We start from the raw sequence: 15462 nt of genomic DNA, 5'->3' as shown, positions 1-15462 counted from the left end.
GCCAAGTAAAGTGTACTAAAAGGGCATCTATTGGGACAAACTGCATAGAAATACATATATTAATGGGTGGGGGAACATTCTTAAAAAGCATCATGTTAGGAAAAATACACTTTGCGGAAATTAGGCAAAATGGCATACAAAAATGTTTATTTCGGGAGAAGTTCGTACTGAAAACCTGATGAATTTTCAGGAGGGCTTTATTATTATTATTAAAAAGAAAATCACCAACAGATGTTGAAATATGGAGAACTGGGCTTAAGATTGTAAAGATGAGAAGCAGAAATTGCCAAATCTACTCGTTCCTAGTTGCTGCTCTTCATTTCAGGGTCAGGGTGAATGACCTTGAGCCAAAGACAAGCTGGAATAAGATAAGTGCTTGTTATTTGATCACACCTGCCTAGATTTTGTCTTGGCTGCTCCAGATAGTTTCTTTACAAAACAATGCTAAATTAGGAAGGTGTATCCGATTGTGTTGGCTGTCCCTCCCATTGCAAGAGGGAGCACATGTTTTCTGTGATTAATGCAGACTTCCGACCTTTGTCCTCATGCCTTTATGATTCTGGCCTTTTGTGGCTCAGTTTGCTTCTCCTTAAACATGTTATTATTATTATTATTTAGGTTTATCATTCATAACACTTCCTGCCACTTGCGTGCAACATCCTGCCATTGTCTGTTCAGAGAACCTTGGCAAATTCCAGCTGGTTGCAAGATTTTGTATGACAATAAGGTGCACAATCTATGAATAGGGATGTATTGCATCTGAATGATTATTGCATCTACCTTCCCACCTTTCCCCTTAGCAGCTTAATGTGATGAGCTTGGCTTCTCTCCTTCTCCATATTATGTTCACAACAAGTCTATCAGTGATTGCCAAGTGAGCTTCATGGTCAAGTGGGGTTTTGAACTCTTGCTCTTCCAGCCCCAAAACTGACACCCTAACCACCATACCACAGCGACTTTCTTCTGAGGACCGCAGAATTAGTTCTACATTCCTAAAGCAGGGTAGGTGGAGCATGGACAAGTGATTCTCAAACAGCAGCCCCATGTGTTAGGTGGCGAACAGCTGTTGGAATTGAAAGGACATCTAAAAGCCGTGTGTGTCCTGTGCCATGAGCAACTGCTGTTGAAAAAAAAATAAATCTCAAACTCACAGTTGATATGCCATAACCCAGTGTTCCCCAAACTTGGGTCTCCAGTTGTTTTCAGACTACAATTCCCATCATCCCTGACCACTGGTCCTGCTAGGGAGGGATGGGAGTTGTAGTACAAAAACAGCAGGAGACCCAAGTTTAGGAAACGTTGCCATAGCTCTTTGGTACAGAGATCCTATCACAGTGATTAGAAATAACACTCAAAAGTTATGGGGAAATTGGGTGCATATATTGGAAAGTCACACCACCCGTGCTAATAGTGAGCTCATTCTCTGAACACCGATTCTTATGTAAAAAGGTAAAGGTAAAGGACCCCTGGACAGTTAGGTCCAGTCAAAGGTGATTATGGGGTTGCAGTGCTCATCTCACTTTCAGGCTGAGGGAGCCGGCGTTTGTCCATAGACAGCTTTCAGGGTCATGTGGCCAGCATGACTAAACTGCTTCTGCTGCAACGGGAAAGCGTGACAGAAACCAGAGCACATGGAAACACCATTTATCTTCGCACCACAGCAGTACCTATTTATCTACTTGGGCTGGTGTGCTTTCAAACTGCTAGGTTGGCAGGAGCTAGGACAGAGCAACAGAAGCTCACCCCGTTGCAGGGATTCGAATCACTGACCTTCTGATCGGCAAGCCCAAGAGGCTCAGTGGTTTAGACCACAGTGCCACCTGCACCCAAAATAGCCCAAACAGCACCATCAGCAGGCATTGAGAAAACCCATGGTTTGCAGAATTAACCCACAAAAGAACTTTAGATAAAAAGAAAAACACCTAAAAAGGGGGTAAACCGAAAACCAGCCCCATAAGGACTGGGCCTGCTCAGTGGGCATGGAGTGCTGAATCTTGGGGTGGGGGAAGTTCAGAAAGCAGGGACCAGGAATGAAATGAAGTCTCTTGCATAGGAAGCAGGTTATTCTTCTATGTTAGTATGCAGGGAATTTTGAAATGTGATGAAATTTAATACGTGAAGAGTGAAATGTTGCACAGCAAGCTCAGTTGGTTAGAGCGTGGTGCGGATTATGCCAAGGCTGCAGGTTTGATCCCCGTATGGGACAGCTGCATATTTCTGCATTGCTGGGGGTTGGACTAGATGATCCTCAGGGTCCCTTCCAACTCTATGAAACTTTGCTACAAATAGTGCACATTTATACTGCTTAAAATGTACCATTTGCTTTTAATTGGAGGGGAATTATATTTTGATACAAAACTGTTTCAAGTGGCCGAGAAAGTTCTTGCTAAGACAATTAGGGATTCTCACAAGAATCCATCAGAAGAATCCATGGACAATTTGATCAAGCGTAGCTGGAATATAAGAGTCTGCTTAAAAACAAGAAAGCGGAATATTCAAAACAAAGCTTTCAAACATCATTTGCATTTTGGGAAGTGGTGTTCATATTTTGTGGACTCCTTAGGATTCTTTCTTATTGTAAAGCAAGAATGTGTGTGTGTGGGGTGTGTGTGTGGGGGGTGTTTTTTTACCCCTCTGCCAGTTTTTGAAATGTATGCCTTCATAGTTTGGCCAACCCTTTCTTAGATTATTATTATTATTCACTTACAAATTGCATTGCTTGTTGGATAGCTAAATAAAACCCATTGGCTTCACTCCCATTCTGGGGAAAACTTCATATTTTCAGAGCATCGTCTATGCACAAGAAAGGCTGAAGTAGATATAATTGAAGGAAAAGAGGCGGGGAGGGGAGGGGAGGGGAACTTTTTAAAGACAGAGAGCAATTCCTTGACTTAGGAGCCAGCAGATTCCAGGTGCTACAGGAGGGGGGATAGGAAAGTTGGTGCAAACAGTCCTTTTTCTGGTGTGGGGTCTTCCAGCAGCTGTAGTTTTGACAAGAACTTGGAGGAGAGGAGGCGATGAAATTCACACCCACCCCTTTCCGTATCCTGTGAACAGTCCGGGAAAATACGCACTGATACCAAGAGGGGAGGAAGTGGCTTGATGAAACGTTTGGAGCTGACAATCTTGTTTGTGTCAGCGTCCCTGTGCTTGTGAGTCTTGGAGCAGAGAGACAACAAAAGCCCCCAGTGGAACTGACCGGCGGAAAGGAGGCAAGTGAGTGCAGGGTCCAGCCACTCTCCCTGGCTGCCCAGTTCCATCAAGAGGTTTCTGCAACTAGACAAGCATGGCAGGAGGGGTGTGCCCTGTGCTACAGAAGCTCATAGTTTGGGCAGCATTTCTGCTGATGCAAGGTGAGTGATCAGGATCCGTCCGGACTAGGGGAAGCTTTTACTTATGCAGTCAAAGGGGTTTAGAATTTGAGGGCAGATCTCTCTCTCTCCCCCCCCCCAGCCCAATGGAAAGGAGAGAATCTTTGATTGACTTCCTGGGCATACTTGGAAAACTATGATGAAGGCTTTGGTCCTGCACACACTTATGTGGGAGTAAGGTCTATTGAAGCAAGAAGGCTGTGCTTTTCAGTTAAAATGTTTCGGATTGCCCTGTAAGACTAGCCTGAAAGGGGGGGGGGGGTCCGCTTCCCCAACGCTCTTCATTGCTGCAACAACCCCCTGAATTTATAGGAGAAGGAACCCCGAATTTCCCAGTAACACGATTCAGCCTCCCAATAAAATATTTGAGGGGGCTTCCCCCCAAGTTGAAGCGCATCGCCATTCAAATGGTGTGCATGCACCACATCATGTGATCGATTATGCAGGGCGGGGTTTAACCTGGGCCCCCCTCCCGACATTTTTTTCACGTTGGCACCCCACCGTAAAATGTGAGATGTTTTGCAAATGTCATCTGGATCCTGAGTCATGTTCCCTTCGTTTCCTGTCGTTTTGCAAAACAAAAACAAAAACCTATCATCAAACTGATTGATTAAAAAGAAATCTCTGCATTTTAAAAACCTGGAATGGAATGCACTGCCAGATCTTAGCTATGTTCACTCACAGTGAAAACTCTGGCATATTTACTTGAGTCAGAAGTCAGTCCCTCTGCCAGTGTTTAGTGGGGTTTGTCCTAGGTAAATGTGCAAATTTTGCTGTGTTCAATGGCCTTACTGCTATGGCTGTGGTCCTAACACAAATAATAATAATGATGATGATGATGATAATAATAATAATAATAATAATAATAATAATAATAATATATATTTCTACCCCGCCCATCTGGCTGGGTTTCCCCAGCCACTCTGGGCGGCTTTCAACAGAAGGTTTAAAATACATTAAAACACAATCATTTAAAACCTCCCTAAACAGGGCTTAACTTGTAAGTCAGAAATAAGCCACACTTGACATACTGGGGCTTCCTTCCAAATTTTGAATAAATTTGCTTAAAATTGTACCGTAGGTAAGGCAAATATAAAGTGAGCCCACTGAATCCTAACTTTCCCCTGAACACTATTGGCTTGATTTAGGAAATTTGGGTTGCTAGGTTATCCCCCAGGAGCTGTGATAAAAAAACACTTGTCTTCTTAACTTTGCCTTCAGAATTCTGTCCCATGATATGCTTAATATTACTGCACTACTGTTGTGCAAGTAGTTACAACACATCTGGAGCTCAAAACAAAATATTTAATTTGCCATTGGTACACAGTGAGATCTAAGAACACGTGATGCTTTGATCTGGATTTGCTTTGTTTGGCGTTCTGGGATGTTTGGAGACTAAGAATATAAGGAGGCAGTGATTTTCATCCTGTCCTGAGCCCATCATAATCGGCACTGTTTCTGTTCTGCTACAGTTCAGCTTCTGCTATTTTACTATGTGCTGTGGCCAAAACTAATATAATTATGCCAATAATTATGTAATTAACTTCCATGCATTTCAATGGAAAGAAATGTCGAAACAATGCATAAAACAGCACACTTATTCATGTAACATTTACAGACTAAAATGATAGCAAATACCACATGTAGTCACCTGGGTGGTTTTTGTTTCTGACCTTAGATGGACAAGCGAACTGTAGCAATTCAAGGTGTTAGGTAAGGTAAAGGTAAAGGGACCCCTGACCATTAGGTCCAGTCTTGGCCGACTCTGGGGTTGCAGCGCTCATCTCGCTTTATTGGCCGAGGGAGACAGCGTACAGCTTCTGGGTCATGTGGCCAGCATGACTAAGCCGCTTCTGGCAAACCAGAGCAGCGCATGGAAACGCCGTTTACCTTCCCACCAGAGCGGTACCTATTTATCTACTTGCACTTTGACGTGCCTTTGAACTGCTAGGTTGGCAGGAGCTGGGACCAAGCAACAGGAGCTCACCCCGTCGCGGGGATTCAAACCGCCGACCTTCTGATTGGCAAGCCCTAGGCTCTGTGGTTTAACCCACACTGCCACCCGCGATTGATATATTGCTTTCCATTACAAAAATTCCCAAAGCAATTTGCCAAGTAAAAATGCAATAGTGAGAATCACATAAGCATGTTGAAAACATAGAATCAGTGATGGGGAAAAAATTCAGTACAGTTTACGTTTAAGGGTGAACCTAATTCACATTTTCTGAAGCAATATAATTATTTTTACTTGTTGAATTTCTGCCCTATACCCGCACGTCTCAGGACGGTTCACAGAATAAAATCAAAATACACTGATACCTCTGGTTATGAACTTAATTTGTTCCAGAGGTCCGTTCTTAACCTGAAACTGTTCTTATCCTGAGGTACTACTTTAGCTAATGGGGCCTCCTGCTGCCGCCGCGTCGCCAACATGCGATTTCAGTTCTCATCCTGAGGTAAAGTACTTAACCCGAGGTATTAATTCTGGGTTAGCAGAGTCTGTAACCTGAAGTGTTTGTAACCCGAGGTGTTTGTAACCTGAGGCACCACTGTATAAAACCACAAAATACACAATCAAAACAAAAACAACCCCCCCCCAAAAAAAACACATTTCAAAAGGGCATAGGATGTTGACAAACACATCATTTGAAATTCACACTTCTCCAGATTCTGCAATGCAGCAAACTAATGTGTGGGAAAATGCACATACTGTATAACATATGCATTAAAATGCAAGTATTCATGAAAATAACATAGAAAAATTAATTATACAGTGAACACTCGGGTTGTGAACGTGATCCGTGTGGGAAGCACATTCACAACCCACAGCACCTCGTCTGTGCATGGGCGGGTTGCAATTTGGTGGTTTTGCGCATGCGCATGCGCGAGCACTGAAACCCAGAAGTCACGCATTCTGGTACTTCCAGGTTCGGCGTGGTGTGCAACTTGAAAACACGCAACCTGAACGTCTGTAACCCGAGGTCTGACTGTATTAGGAAAATCTGCTTTGCCAGATTGTGTACAGGCAGTGACTATTTTAGATGTGTCCAAATGATGCATGATCGCCAACATGCGGTTCCTTTTGGATTTGCAAGAGGGTGGAATGGGGCAGAATGGGGGCAGGGCAGGGCAGAATGGAGCGTAACAGGGTGGGGCACACAAATATGTACTTACTGATACACACGGGGTCCAGGAATGGAACCCCCATGCAAAATGGTCGTTGTCTGTATACAGTATTAGGCAAAATTCTATGTAATAAATGAATGCATTAGCACTCAAATGCTGATGATTTTTCATGAGGACTTAAAAAACTAAATTGTAAACTGATGTGGAAATGTGGAGAACCAAACTTAGGACTAGAAAAACGAGGAACTGGACAGATTTCCTCATCCCTAATAGATCTCAGTGTCATAAAATGGTCCATCTCCATGAGAACCACCCCATCCAGCTTCAAATGAACACCAAAACAAACATTCAGTTGTTGGCACTGCCCAAATGCCTGGGAAAACAAAGACGTCTCTGGCTTCAAAACAATTCCAACGTTTGTGGCAGGCCAACCTTCTTGGGCAGAGCATCCCGTAGACAGGGCGCTATTACAGAAAAGGCCCATTCTCTTGTTTGCACCCTCCAGGCCTTCCTCGAAGGAGACTTGCACAGCAGGGCCTCAGATGATGATCTCAGGGTCTGGGCAGGTTCATAGGCAGAATGGCAGCCCTTTCGATATAGGGGCCCTGAACTGCGTAGGTCAAAAACAACCATTGCTTTTCTTACTAATTCACATTAGTTTGCTCAGATGATCAGCAATAATGGGAGAGCTGTTTATTTTAGATGCTGCCTGCTCCCTTCTTTGTGTTTATTTCATGGAAATGATGAAATTCTTTCTTTCTTATTTTGAAAAGCTTTGCAGTGTGATGACGGGGGCTTTGGTTCTAGAACTCTAAAAGGGAGCAACACTGCCACTTTTACAAAGTTGTTGCTAATGCACATCCCCTTTTGAAGAAAGCCCCCACCCCCAGCTGTGTTGATTCACTCCGGGGGTCAAAACCTGCAGCTACTGTACCAAGTGATGAATACTTCCCAGCCCTCTCTTTTTCCTCCACCTAGCCCAAATCCTGTTGCCCAGTGCTCTCATTTCCTGCTGCTTGTTGGGATGGTAATACGGAATCTCAATGGGTTAAGATGAAAAAGTGGTGGGGTGGAATGCTTAGATGTTTCTTTAGAAAAAAATAATGAAAAGCAGGAAATTCCTGAAATGTTACACACTGGTCCATCGTCATGCTCGGTAAATGTGGGAAAGATGGGGAATCAGGAAGCTTCAGTGGTAGCACCAGGGGGGAACACGTTTTTGCAGGGATACAAAGAAAGGAAAAACAACCTTTCTGGGTGGGTTGAACTTGGGGAAAGTCCCTTTACTTCAAGTAGCCAAGTCCAGCAACAAAAGACGGGGGGAGAGGGAGAATTAAAGTATTTTTCTGGGCCTCCGTCTGCACTACACATTCAAGGCACTTTAAGCACTTTAAGCAGGGATAGCATATAGCACTTTAAGCAGGGATTGGTTCCTCCAAAGAATCTTGGGAATTGTAGTTTGCTAAGGACGCAGGTGGCGCTGTGGGTAAAAGCCTCAGTGCCTAGGGCTTGCTGATCGAAAGGTCGGCGGTTCGAATCCCTGCGGCGGGGTGCGCTCCCGTCGTTCGGTCCCAGCGCCTGCCAACCTAGCAGTTCGAAAGCACCCCCGGGTGCAAGTAGATAAATAGGGACCGCTTACAAGCGGGAAGGTAAACGGCGTTTCCGTGTGCGGCTCTGGCTCTGGCTTTGGCTCTGGCCAGAGCAGCGATGTCACGCTGGCCACGTGACCCGGAAGTGTCTCCGGACAGCGCTGGCCCCCGGCCTCTTGAGTGAGATGGGTGCACCAACCCCAGAGTCTGGCAAGACTGGCCCGTACGGGCAGGGGTACCTTTACCTTTACCTTTAAGGGCACTGAGTATTGTTAGGAGCAGGGGCTTAGCGCAGGGTGAGCCATTGACCTGGGCATGGATTTTTGAGGGGTACAAAGCCCCCTGTGAGGTCTCCTCTTCGGGTGTTGGAGGAACCAAGGCTCATTGAGAGGAGCAGCAGGCAGTGCTGTCCTGGGGGGGGGTGGCTTGGGGGCACCTGGTTGGGCCCACCAAGTGCCACGTTGTTTGGCCAGACTCCCCCTCCTGGCATGGGCAGGCAGGTGGAGCAGCGCAGCCCTGCTGGGCACCGGTGCAGGGCAGAGTCACTCCGGTGGTGTCGGTGGTGAGGGCTGGGGTGTTGTGCCTGGTTCCTTCACCCTCCATTCCTTTGCCCCCCCCAGCACACATGCACCTACCCCAGGAGCTGTGAACTCACACAACGCAGCTGGTTAGGAGACCCCCATTCCCCTTACATAGCTACAATTCCTGGAGTGGTTTAATAGTCAACCTCTCTTCTCAGGGAAGTCTGGGAATTGTAGCTCTGTGAGGAGAATAGGGGTTGCATGATAATAGTGGCAGAGGGTGGGTCTTGTGCAACACATCTACTTCTAGAAAATACTGGACTTGGAGGACTTCCGGGAGATGATGGCACCAGGTCAAGTCTCCCAAATGTGTTTTATAAGCTGGTCTCCGACCGTAATAAATTATCTATCATCTATCTATATCTATCTATCTATCTATCTATCTATCTATCTATCTATCTATCTATCTATCATCTATCCATCTGTCATCTATCTCTATCTATCTATCTATCTATCTATCTATCTATCTATCTATCTATCTATCTATCTATCTATCTATCATCTATCTATCATCTATCTATCTATCTATCTATCTATCTATCTATCTATCATCTATCTATCTATCTATCTATCTATCTATCTATCTATCTATATCTATCTACCATATTTTTCGCCCCATAGGACGCACTTTTTCCCCTCCTTTTGATGAAGCCTCTCCAGGCTTCGCGCAGCTCTCCGCAAGGCGCGGGAGCCTGGCACTGGGCTCCCACGGCTTGCGGAGATTTGGCTGTTCTGGGGGCTGGGGTCGGGGGGAAGCTCAGGCTTTCCCCACCCCAGCCCCACACCTGGGGAAAAAATAATTTCCCCCCCTTTATTTCCCCCCCCAAAAAACTAGGTGCGCCTTATGGGACGGTGCGTCCTATAGGGCGAAAAATACGGTATCTATCTATCTACTGGACTTGGAGATTTGCATGAGAGAGGTTGCAGAAAGCAGAGTTTTTGACTGGGAAATAGGGGGAGGAGAAGGGCTATTGTATCTCAAAGGGTGCCTAGAGGCCCACCAGTCCATTCTTTGTGGCTGAAGGTCCTTGACTTTCTGCTGCTTCCGAGGGGACAATGTCAGGAAATTCTGCACAGGAAGCTCTGAGGGGATTATTATGTATTGCCGCAATAACAATGAGTTTGCTTCTCGGAGGCTGTGGATCAGCAGAGTGCCATTCTACAGAAAGCTTAAATCAAGGGCTGGGGCTTTCTCCATCTTCTAAATTTTAGAAGTTTGAAAGGCTGGGAAAATTGTACCTCACATTAAACAGAGAGGCTAGAAAACGGACGGCGGTTACTAACAGGCACTGAGATAAGGAGACCAAGGGTGCCATACTGTACTTGTCTACCCAGTCTAATGGGATCAGTTCCAGGAGTATGTATAGGTTTGCCATCCAAGGGGACCAATTTATGTTGTTGATTCTGACAGTGATGTTATTTAGAGCATTAAAATGTCCAAGGCACATTCATGTTCTCAGCAAGCCTCACAATGTATCATTGCCATTTTGATATTTTGGGATGGAGAGCTGATTCTAAAGGAGTGGCAGAGCAATTCAAACTTCCTTATGGGGGTAGGGATTGGATTGAATCTGACCCACCAGCAGGGCGGCACTAACACCATGCCATTGGCACTGAAATCCTCCTTTGGGTGAGCAGGAAGTAAGGTGGCAAGTCCTTCAATAGCCGAGCCCAGGCTGAAGCCCCCGAAGTGGAACATTCGGAGGCAGTCCGGGATCTGCTGAACCCCATATTGGTCTTGCTGTCATCACACAATGCCACTGGGCCCATTGCATAGCCTGCAGCTGCCACAGGGATCGGGCTCATTCATCCTTCTGCCATAGCTGGTACAGTGATCAGGTTGGCCTGAAAATTCAGACTTTTTCCTTGCTTGCCGAAGCAGCAGTAGCAGCTGGTGTAGGGGTGAGGAAGGGAGAAAGGCTTTCTTTCCTTTGTTAGTCCACTTCCACACCCGCCAGTGGAGGAGGAAAGTGGCCAGTAGAGGCACTGACCTCTCGTCATACTGTCGTTTGCAGCAGCACCTGCTGGTGGCGGTGTGAACTACAGCATGACGACAGCCTTACACAAATATTATGTGTAAAGACTGACAAGGGTATCCGATTCTCCAATGAGGCTGTATTCACAATATCCCTGCTGTTATCATCCAAATACCCCTGTAGGTTAGGCACACAGTGACTCACCCAACATCCGTACATTTTGCGGCTTAGCAGGGACTTGAAACCAAGTATTCCAGTCTATGTCCAACAATATAGCTTCTGCAGAGCACTGGCATGATGCAAGGTGCAAAATTATGACATAGGTTACTTTGCTACTGGTTTGTTTGGAACTTTTGAGTCAACCCAGTGCTATGTTACTGTAGGTGGCAAGTAGTCCAGCAAAGGAATGGAAAGACAAAAAAGTGTTTGATGGGGGAGAATGAAGTTTATTTTTTTTTCTGTCCCTCTCTCCCCGTTTCTTATTCTCCCAGGTTCGAAGTCTCGTTCAGAGGAGGTTGTACCATATATCATCGATCACCCCTCTGACCTCGTGGTACGCTGGGACCAGGCTGCGACCTTGAACTGCCGTGCGGCCGGGAACCCGACACCCACCATTGAGTGGTATCGCAATGGCGAGTATGTGAAGACAAACAAAGACGATGGTCCCTCCCAACGCACCCTCCTGCCGGGTGGTTCCCTCTTCTTCTTACGTCTCAGCCAGAGGAAGGGGAAATCGGACGAGGGGGTGTACAACTGCGTGGCCAGAAACCACCTGGGTGCAGCCGTTAGCAAGAATGCTTCTCTTTATGTGGAAGGTAAGGCATTGGGATCAGCTTAGAGAGTTGCATATTGGGCAAGCTACTTCTATTGCAACATGATGGGGCTATCTGGGTGGGACTAGGGACTCACCCACATTAATCAAAAACAGCATTTTAAATACGTTATAAATATGCAACACCAGATGGCGCTGTAGAGCAGAAAACTTTTCTATGCGATTTGACACAGAGTCAAATCTTTGGTTAAAACAATTTAATTTATGGTTTATTTATAGTGCCCCCCCCCGTATAGATCCACCCTTGAGGGGCAGCCAAATTTGTCCATTGTCATTTCTCTTGAATTTCTCATTTGTCCAATATTAAGTTCAATTCTCCACATTGTTTGATGGGTGGTGGTGGAATAAAGTCCTCCTGAAAATTTCTTCAGATTTGAGTGCAAATTTCTCCTTGTATGCACATTTTGTATCTAACTTTGCCAAATAGGCACTTCTTCTTCTTTTTTTTTTTTGGCAAGGCAGCTTCCCACAACATAATTCATTATTGTATTTTATTTACACTAATAATATGCAATCCCACCCACCCCCGGTGAGATCTTGTTTTTTTTCAGCCTATGAACTTTCCCCCTAGACTATGCCACCGACTGCAGGTGTGCATTCTTTGTAAAGACTGTTTAAATGCTTTTACCTTAAGAAAAAGGGCGAACAAAAGAAAGAAATTCACACAGTGCCTAGCTAAACTGTGGGATTGGCTCCCACAGGAGGCAATGATGGTGAGCAACTTAAAAGAGGCATATTGTTGGCCACTGTGATTATAGGGTGCTGAGCTAGGTGTTCCACTGGCCAGATCTAGCAAGTTATTGTTGTGTTCTTATGTTCTTACAAGCAAACCTTTACCTGTGCATGGAAAGCTACCATGTAAGAGAAAAGTCCTCAGGACAAACTTTCCCCCCTGTACTTGATTTTCACTTGCAGGGAGCTTTTAACATGGGATAACATTCAAATATACACCTCCCATCTACAAATTGAAGTGATCAACAGTCCCTGGAGAACTGTTTGTTTGAATTAGTTCTTTGGTACTTACGTACCAACCAACCAACCAACCAACCAACCAACCAACCAACCAACCAACCAATCTTTATTGTTGTGATCGGAGATCAGCCACTAAATTATTGCCAAACAGCTAGCAGTGAATGTCCGTGTTGTTAAACTCATACTAATATCACTTTCAGTGCTCCTTGCCTCACATTTTTCTCTTACAGCAGTCGTGAGCCAAGTCCTCAACTGCTCCCATTTTACAGATGAGAAAACTGAGAGAAAAGGGCTGGTTCAATGTCACCCAGTGAATTCAATGCTGTTGATCCCATCCAATTAGATACAGTAGTGTTTAGTGTGCTGAACTAGGACTGGGGATCGGGGACAACATTTTGCCTCTCATATTCAGGAAGCAGAGAGTAGTAATGCCATTCATCCATAAATAAATACAATTAAATATATGCATACTGAGAGCAACAATTAAGAAAAGTTCTGCCGTGTGTGTGTTTTGTGTTTATAAATACTTTGGACTTTCTAGCTACTCTCATTACTTCTATATTCCATGTTCTGCACCCCCAGGGATGGTACAGAGATATCAAATGCCCCATCTCAGGCATGCCCCTGGACCACACCATCTCTCCCACCTTTAAGCCCACAACGTCTCTCTTGCAGGATTTTGCAGCGCTAATTATTGGCACAATTAAAAACCCTCTTTAATATTCAGGCTGGGAGACCCTCCAATTAACACTTCATTAACGATCAGGCTCCATCCGGCTCTTGTGGCCCAGTGTGAAGGTTCGCAGTGGTGTTTGGCAGCTATAAATATTCATGCAGGCGAAGATGGTTTGGGAGATGCTTCTGTTAGCAACACTAAATTAAGTGCGCCACATGGACTCGCTGTTTGAGCACGTGCAAGCAAATAGTTCCCCTCCTCGGATGTGCATTGGGTCTTGCATTGCCGTGGAGCGATGCAAAACATGCGCTCTGGCAAGCCAATTCCAGACAGGCTCCCAGTTTTTCCACTGCTCCCTGCCCCCCAACGGCCTCTGTGTGGGTCTCTGAAACAAAGTCAGTAGGAGGCTGATGTTGTTTTGGTGTTTTTGCTTTGTGTCAGTTCAGCTCATCGTGCAGAGTGAGGAGGTAAAATGCTCAGCTGTCCCATTTCAAATACAGTGGTACCTCGGGTTACATACGCTTCAGATTACATACGCTTCAGGTTACGGACTCCACTAACCCAGAAAAAGTGCTTCAGGTTAAGAACTTTGCTTCAGGATGAGAACAGAAATCGTGCTCCGGTGGCGCGGCAGCAGTGGGAGGCCCCATTAGCTAAAGTGGTGCTTCAGGTTAACAACAGTTTCAGGTTGAATACGGACCTCTGGAACGAATTAAGTACTTAACCCGAGGTACCACTGTAGCAAGTCTGTGGGTTTCATACCATTTAACAAGCCAACACATTTATTTTAAAAGGGGACAACATTTTAGCTGACTGAAACATTTTGAATTGATTAATATCATGATTGTAGCTTAGAAAAAACCTGGCTCCATGACAGAGCATCTGCTTAATGTCCCAGGTTCAGTTCCTGACATCTCCAGTTAGAAGGGTCAGGTAACAGGTAATGATTGGAGGACCTTTCCCTGTCTGAGTCACTGGAAAGATGCTGGCAGTCAGAATAGACAATAGTGGGCTGGCTGGATATATAGTCTTATTTTTGTAGAGGGAGGTCTTGTAGCCCAGTGGTTTGTACAAGGCAGTTTCCTCTGTTTGTTAAATATACAGAATAAAAAAAAGAATTTCTTGTGATTGAAAAGACCAGCATTGCAGACACAAGCTTTTGTTCCAGACTGAGTGACTTTAAGAAAGTACTATCTTCTTTTCCCATACCCTATGATCACAAAAGCCAATTAAAATCCTCAGCTTGCTCATACATATGCAGCAAAGTGGGAAGCCATCATTCCCTAACCGTGATCTCAGTTCTCCCAACACCTCCAGCACAAGAGGTATTGTTACACAAAATCTTTAGGGGGCAAAACCTAAAAGGTGCTGCTGGGGAACCACTATAAACATCCCACTGGGGACTGAAGGCAGTCTATGGCCATGGAATGCTGACTAACTGTTGAAAGGGAATAATGGAGAACTTGGATGGAGGAGGAATGGGGTGGAGTATCTTGGAAGCTGGCATGGCTAGTTGACTGAATCCCTAAACAAGAAGAACTCCATACTGGGACATTTAGTAATAGGTTCCACTTATCAAAACTCCCTGTAAAATATTTGTGTATTGACTTATGCACTAGGACAGGGGTGTCAAACTCAAATTCATCGGGGGCCGCATCAGCAGTTTGGTCACCCTCAAAGGGCCGGTTGTATCTGTCAGACTATGTGTCCACTCTTTATTATCATAAATAATGCATTCAGTTATTACTGTTTTTTGTAATAATGTAGATGGTCCACTTTACATTTATTTTAAGGGTGTTTGGAGTGTGTGTGCGCGCCTCTCTCTCTCTCTCTCCCACTCACCCCCCCCCCCCCCACCAGCCACCCCATATTCCCAAAGAACAACTTGATCACGGGCATTGTCGGTCCTGGAAAGGCTGGCTGTGCAAAGATGGAGAGGGAGGCGAAATGAAGAGGAAGGGAAGCGCCGGGCTGGTGAAATCCAGCGCGGAGGAGAAGAGGACACCTCCCGCAGAGCGAGTTTGCACGCCGGGAAGGATCGGGAAGCAATAGCAGGACGTGTGAGGAGAGAGGGGCTTTCGAAGCCACCCACCCTGGGAGCGGACTCTCCTTTAAAATAAATAAATGATGATGATGGATTCTTAACATCTGGTGGGAATTTTATTTTCTCTCTCTTCCTGCTTTCTCCTTCTCCCGCCACCAAGCTCGCCGCCGCCGCCACCATCAGCATCTCTTTGCATTTGATGTGCGATTCTGGGAGGGGGGAATGCAGAGGAGTTGGAGGCAAGGCGAACAGATATAACAACACGGAGAGTTTGGCGAGGAGAAGACGCGGATGC

At 45.5% G+C, this 15462-nt stretch overlaps 1 protein-coding gene across 2 annotated transcripts in view; it reads left to right on the top strand.

Annotated features, from left to right (window-relative positions):
* ROBO4 (roundabout guidance receptor 4) overlaps nucleotides 1-15462 on the top strand; it is a 99554-nt gene that overhangs the window by 7773 nt on the left and 76319 nt on the right. Inside the window, exons 1-2 of one of the 2 annotated variants that reach the window (XM_079954936.1) lie at nucleotides 2915-3353; nucleotides 11135-11458. In XM_079954936.1, the coding sequence (XP_079811062.1) occupies nucleotides 3287-3353; nucleotides 11135-11458 (391 nt within the window). In that variant the 5' untranslated portion in view covers nucleotides 2915-3286. Of the gene's footprint in view, nucleotides 1-2914; nucleotides 3354-11134; nucleotides 11459-15462 lie in introns of those variants that run through there. The other variant, XM_079954937.1, reaches the window with a different exon arrangement.

Source organism: Podarcis cretensis (assembly GCF_951804945.1).
Source record: "Podarcis cretensis genome assembly, chromosome: 15".
Classification (NCBI taxonomy): domain Eukaryota; kingdom Metazoa; phylum Chordata; class Lepidosauria; order Squamata; family Lacertidae; genus Podarcis; species Podarcis cretensis.
This window is presented reverse-complemented; position numbering and strand designations above follow the sequence as displayed.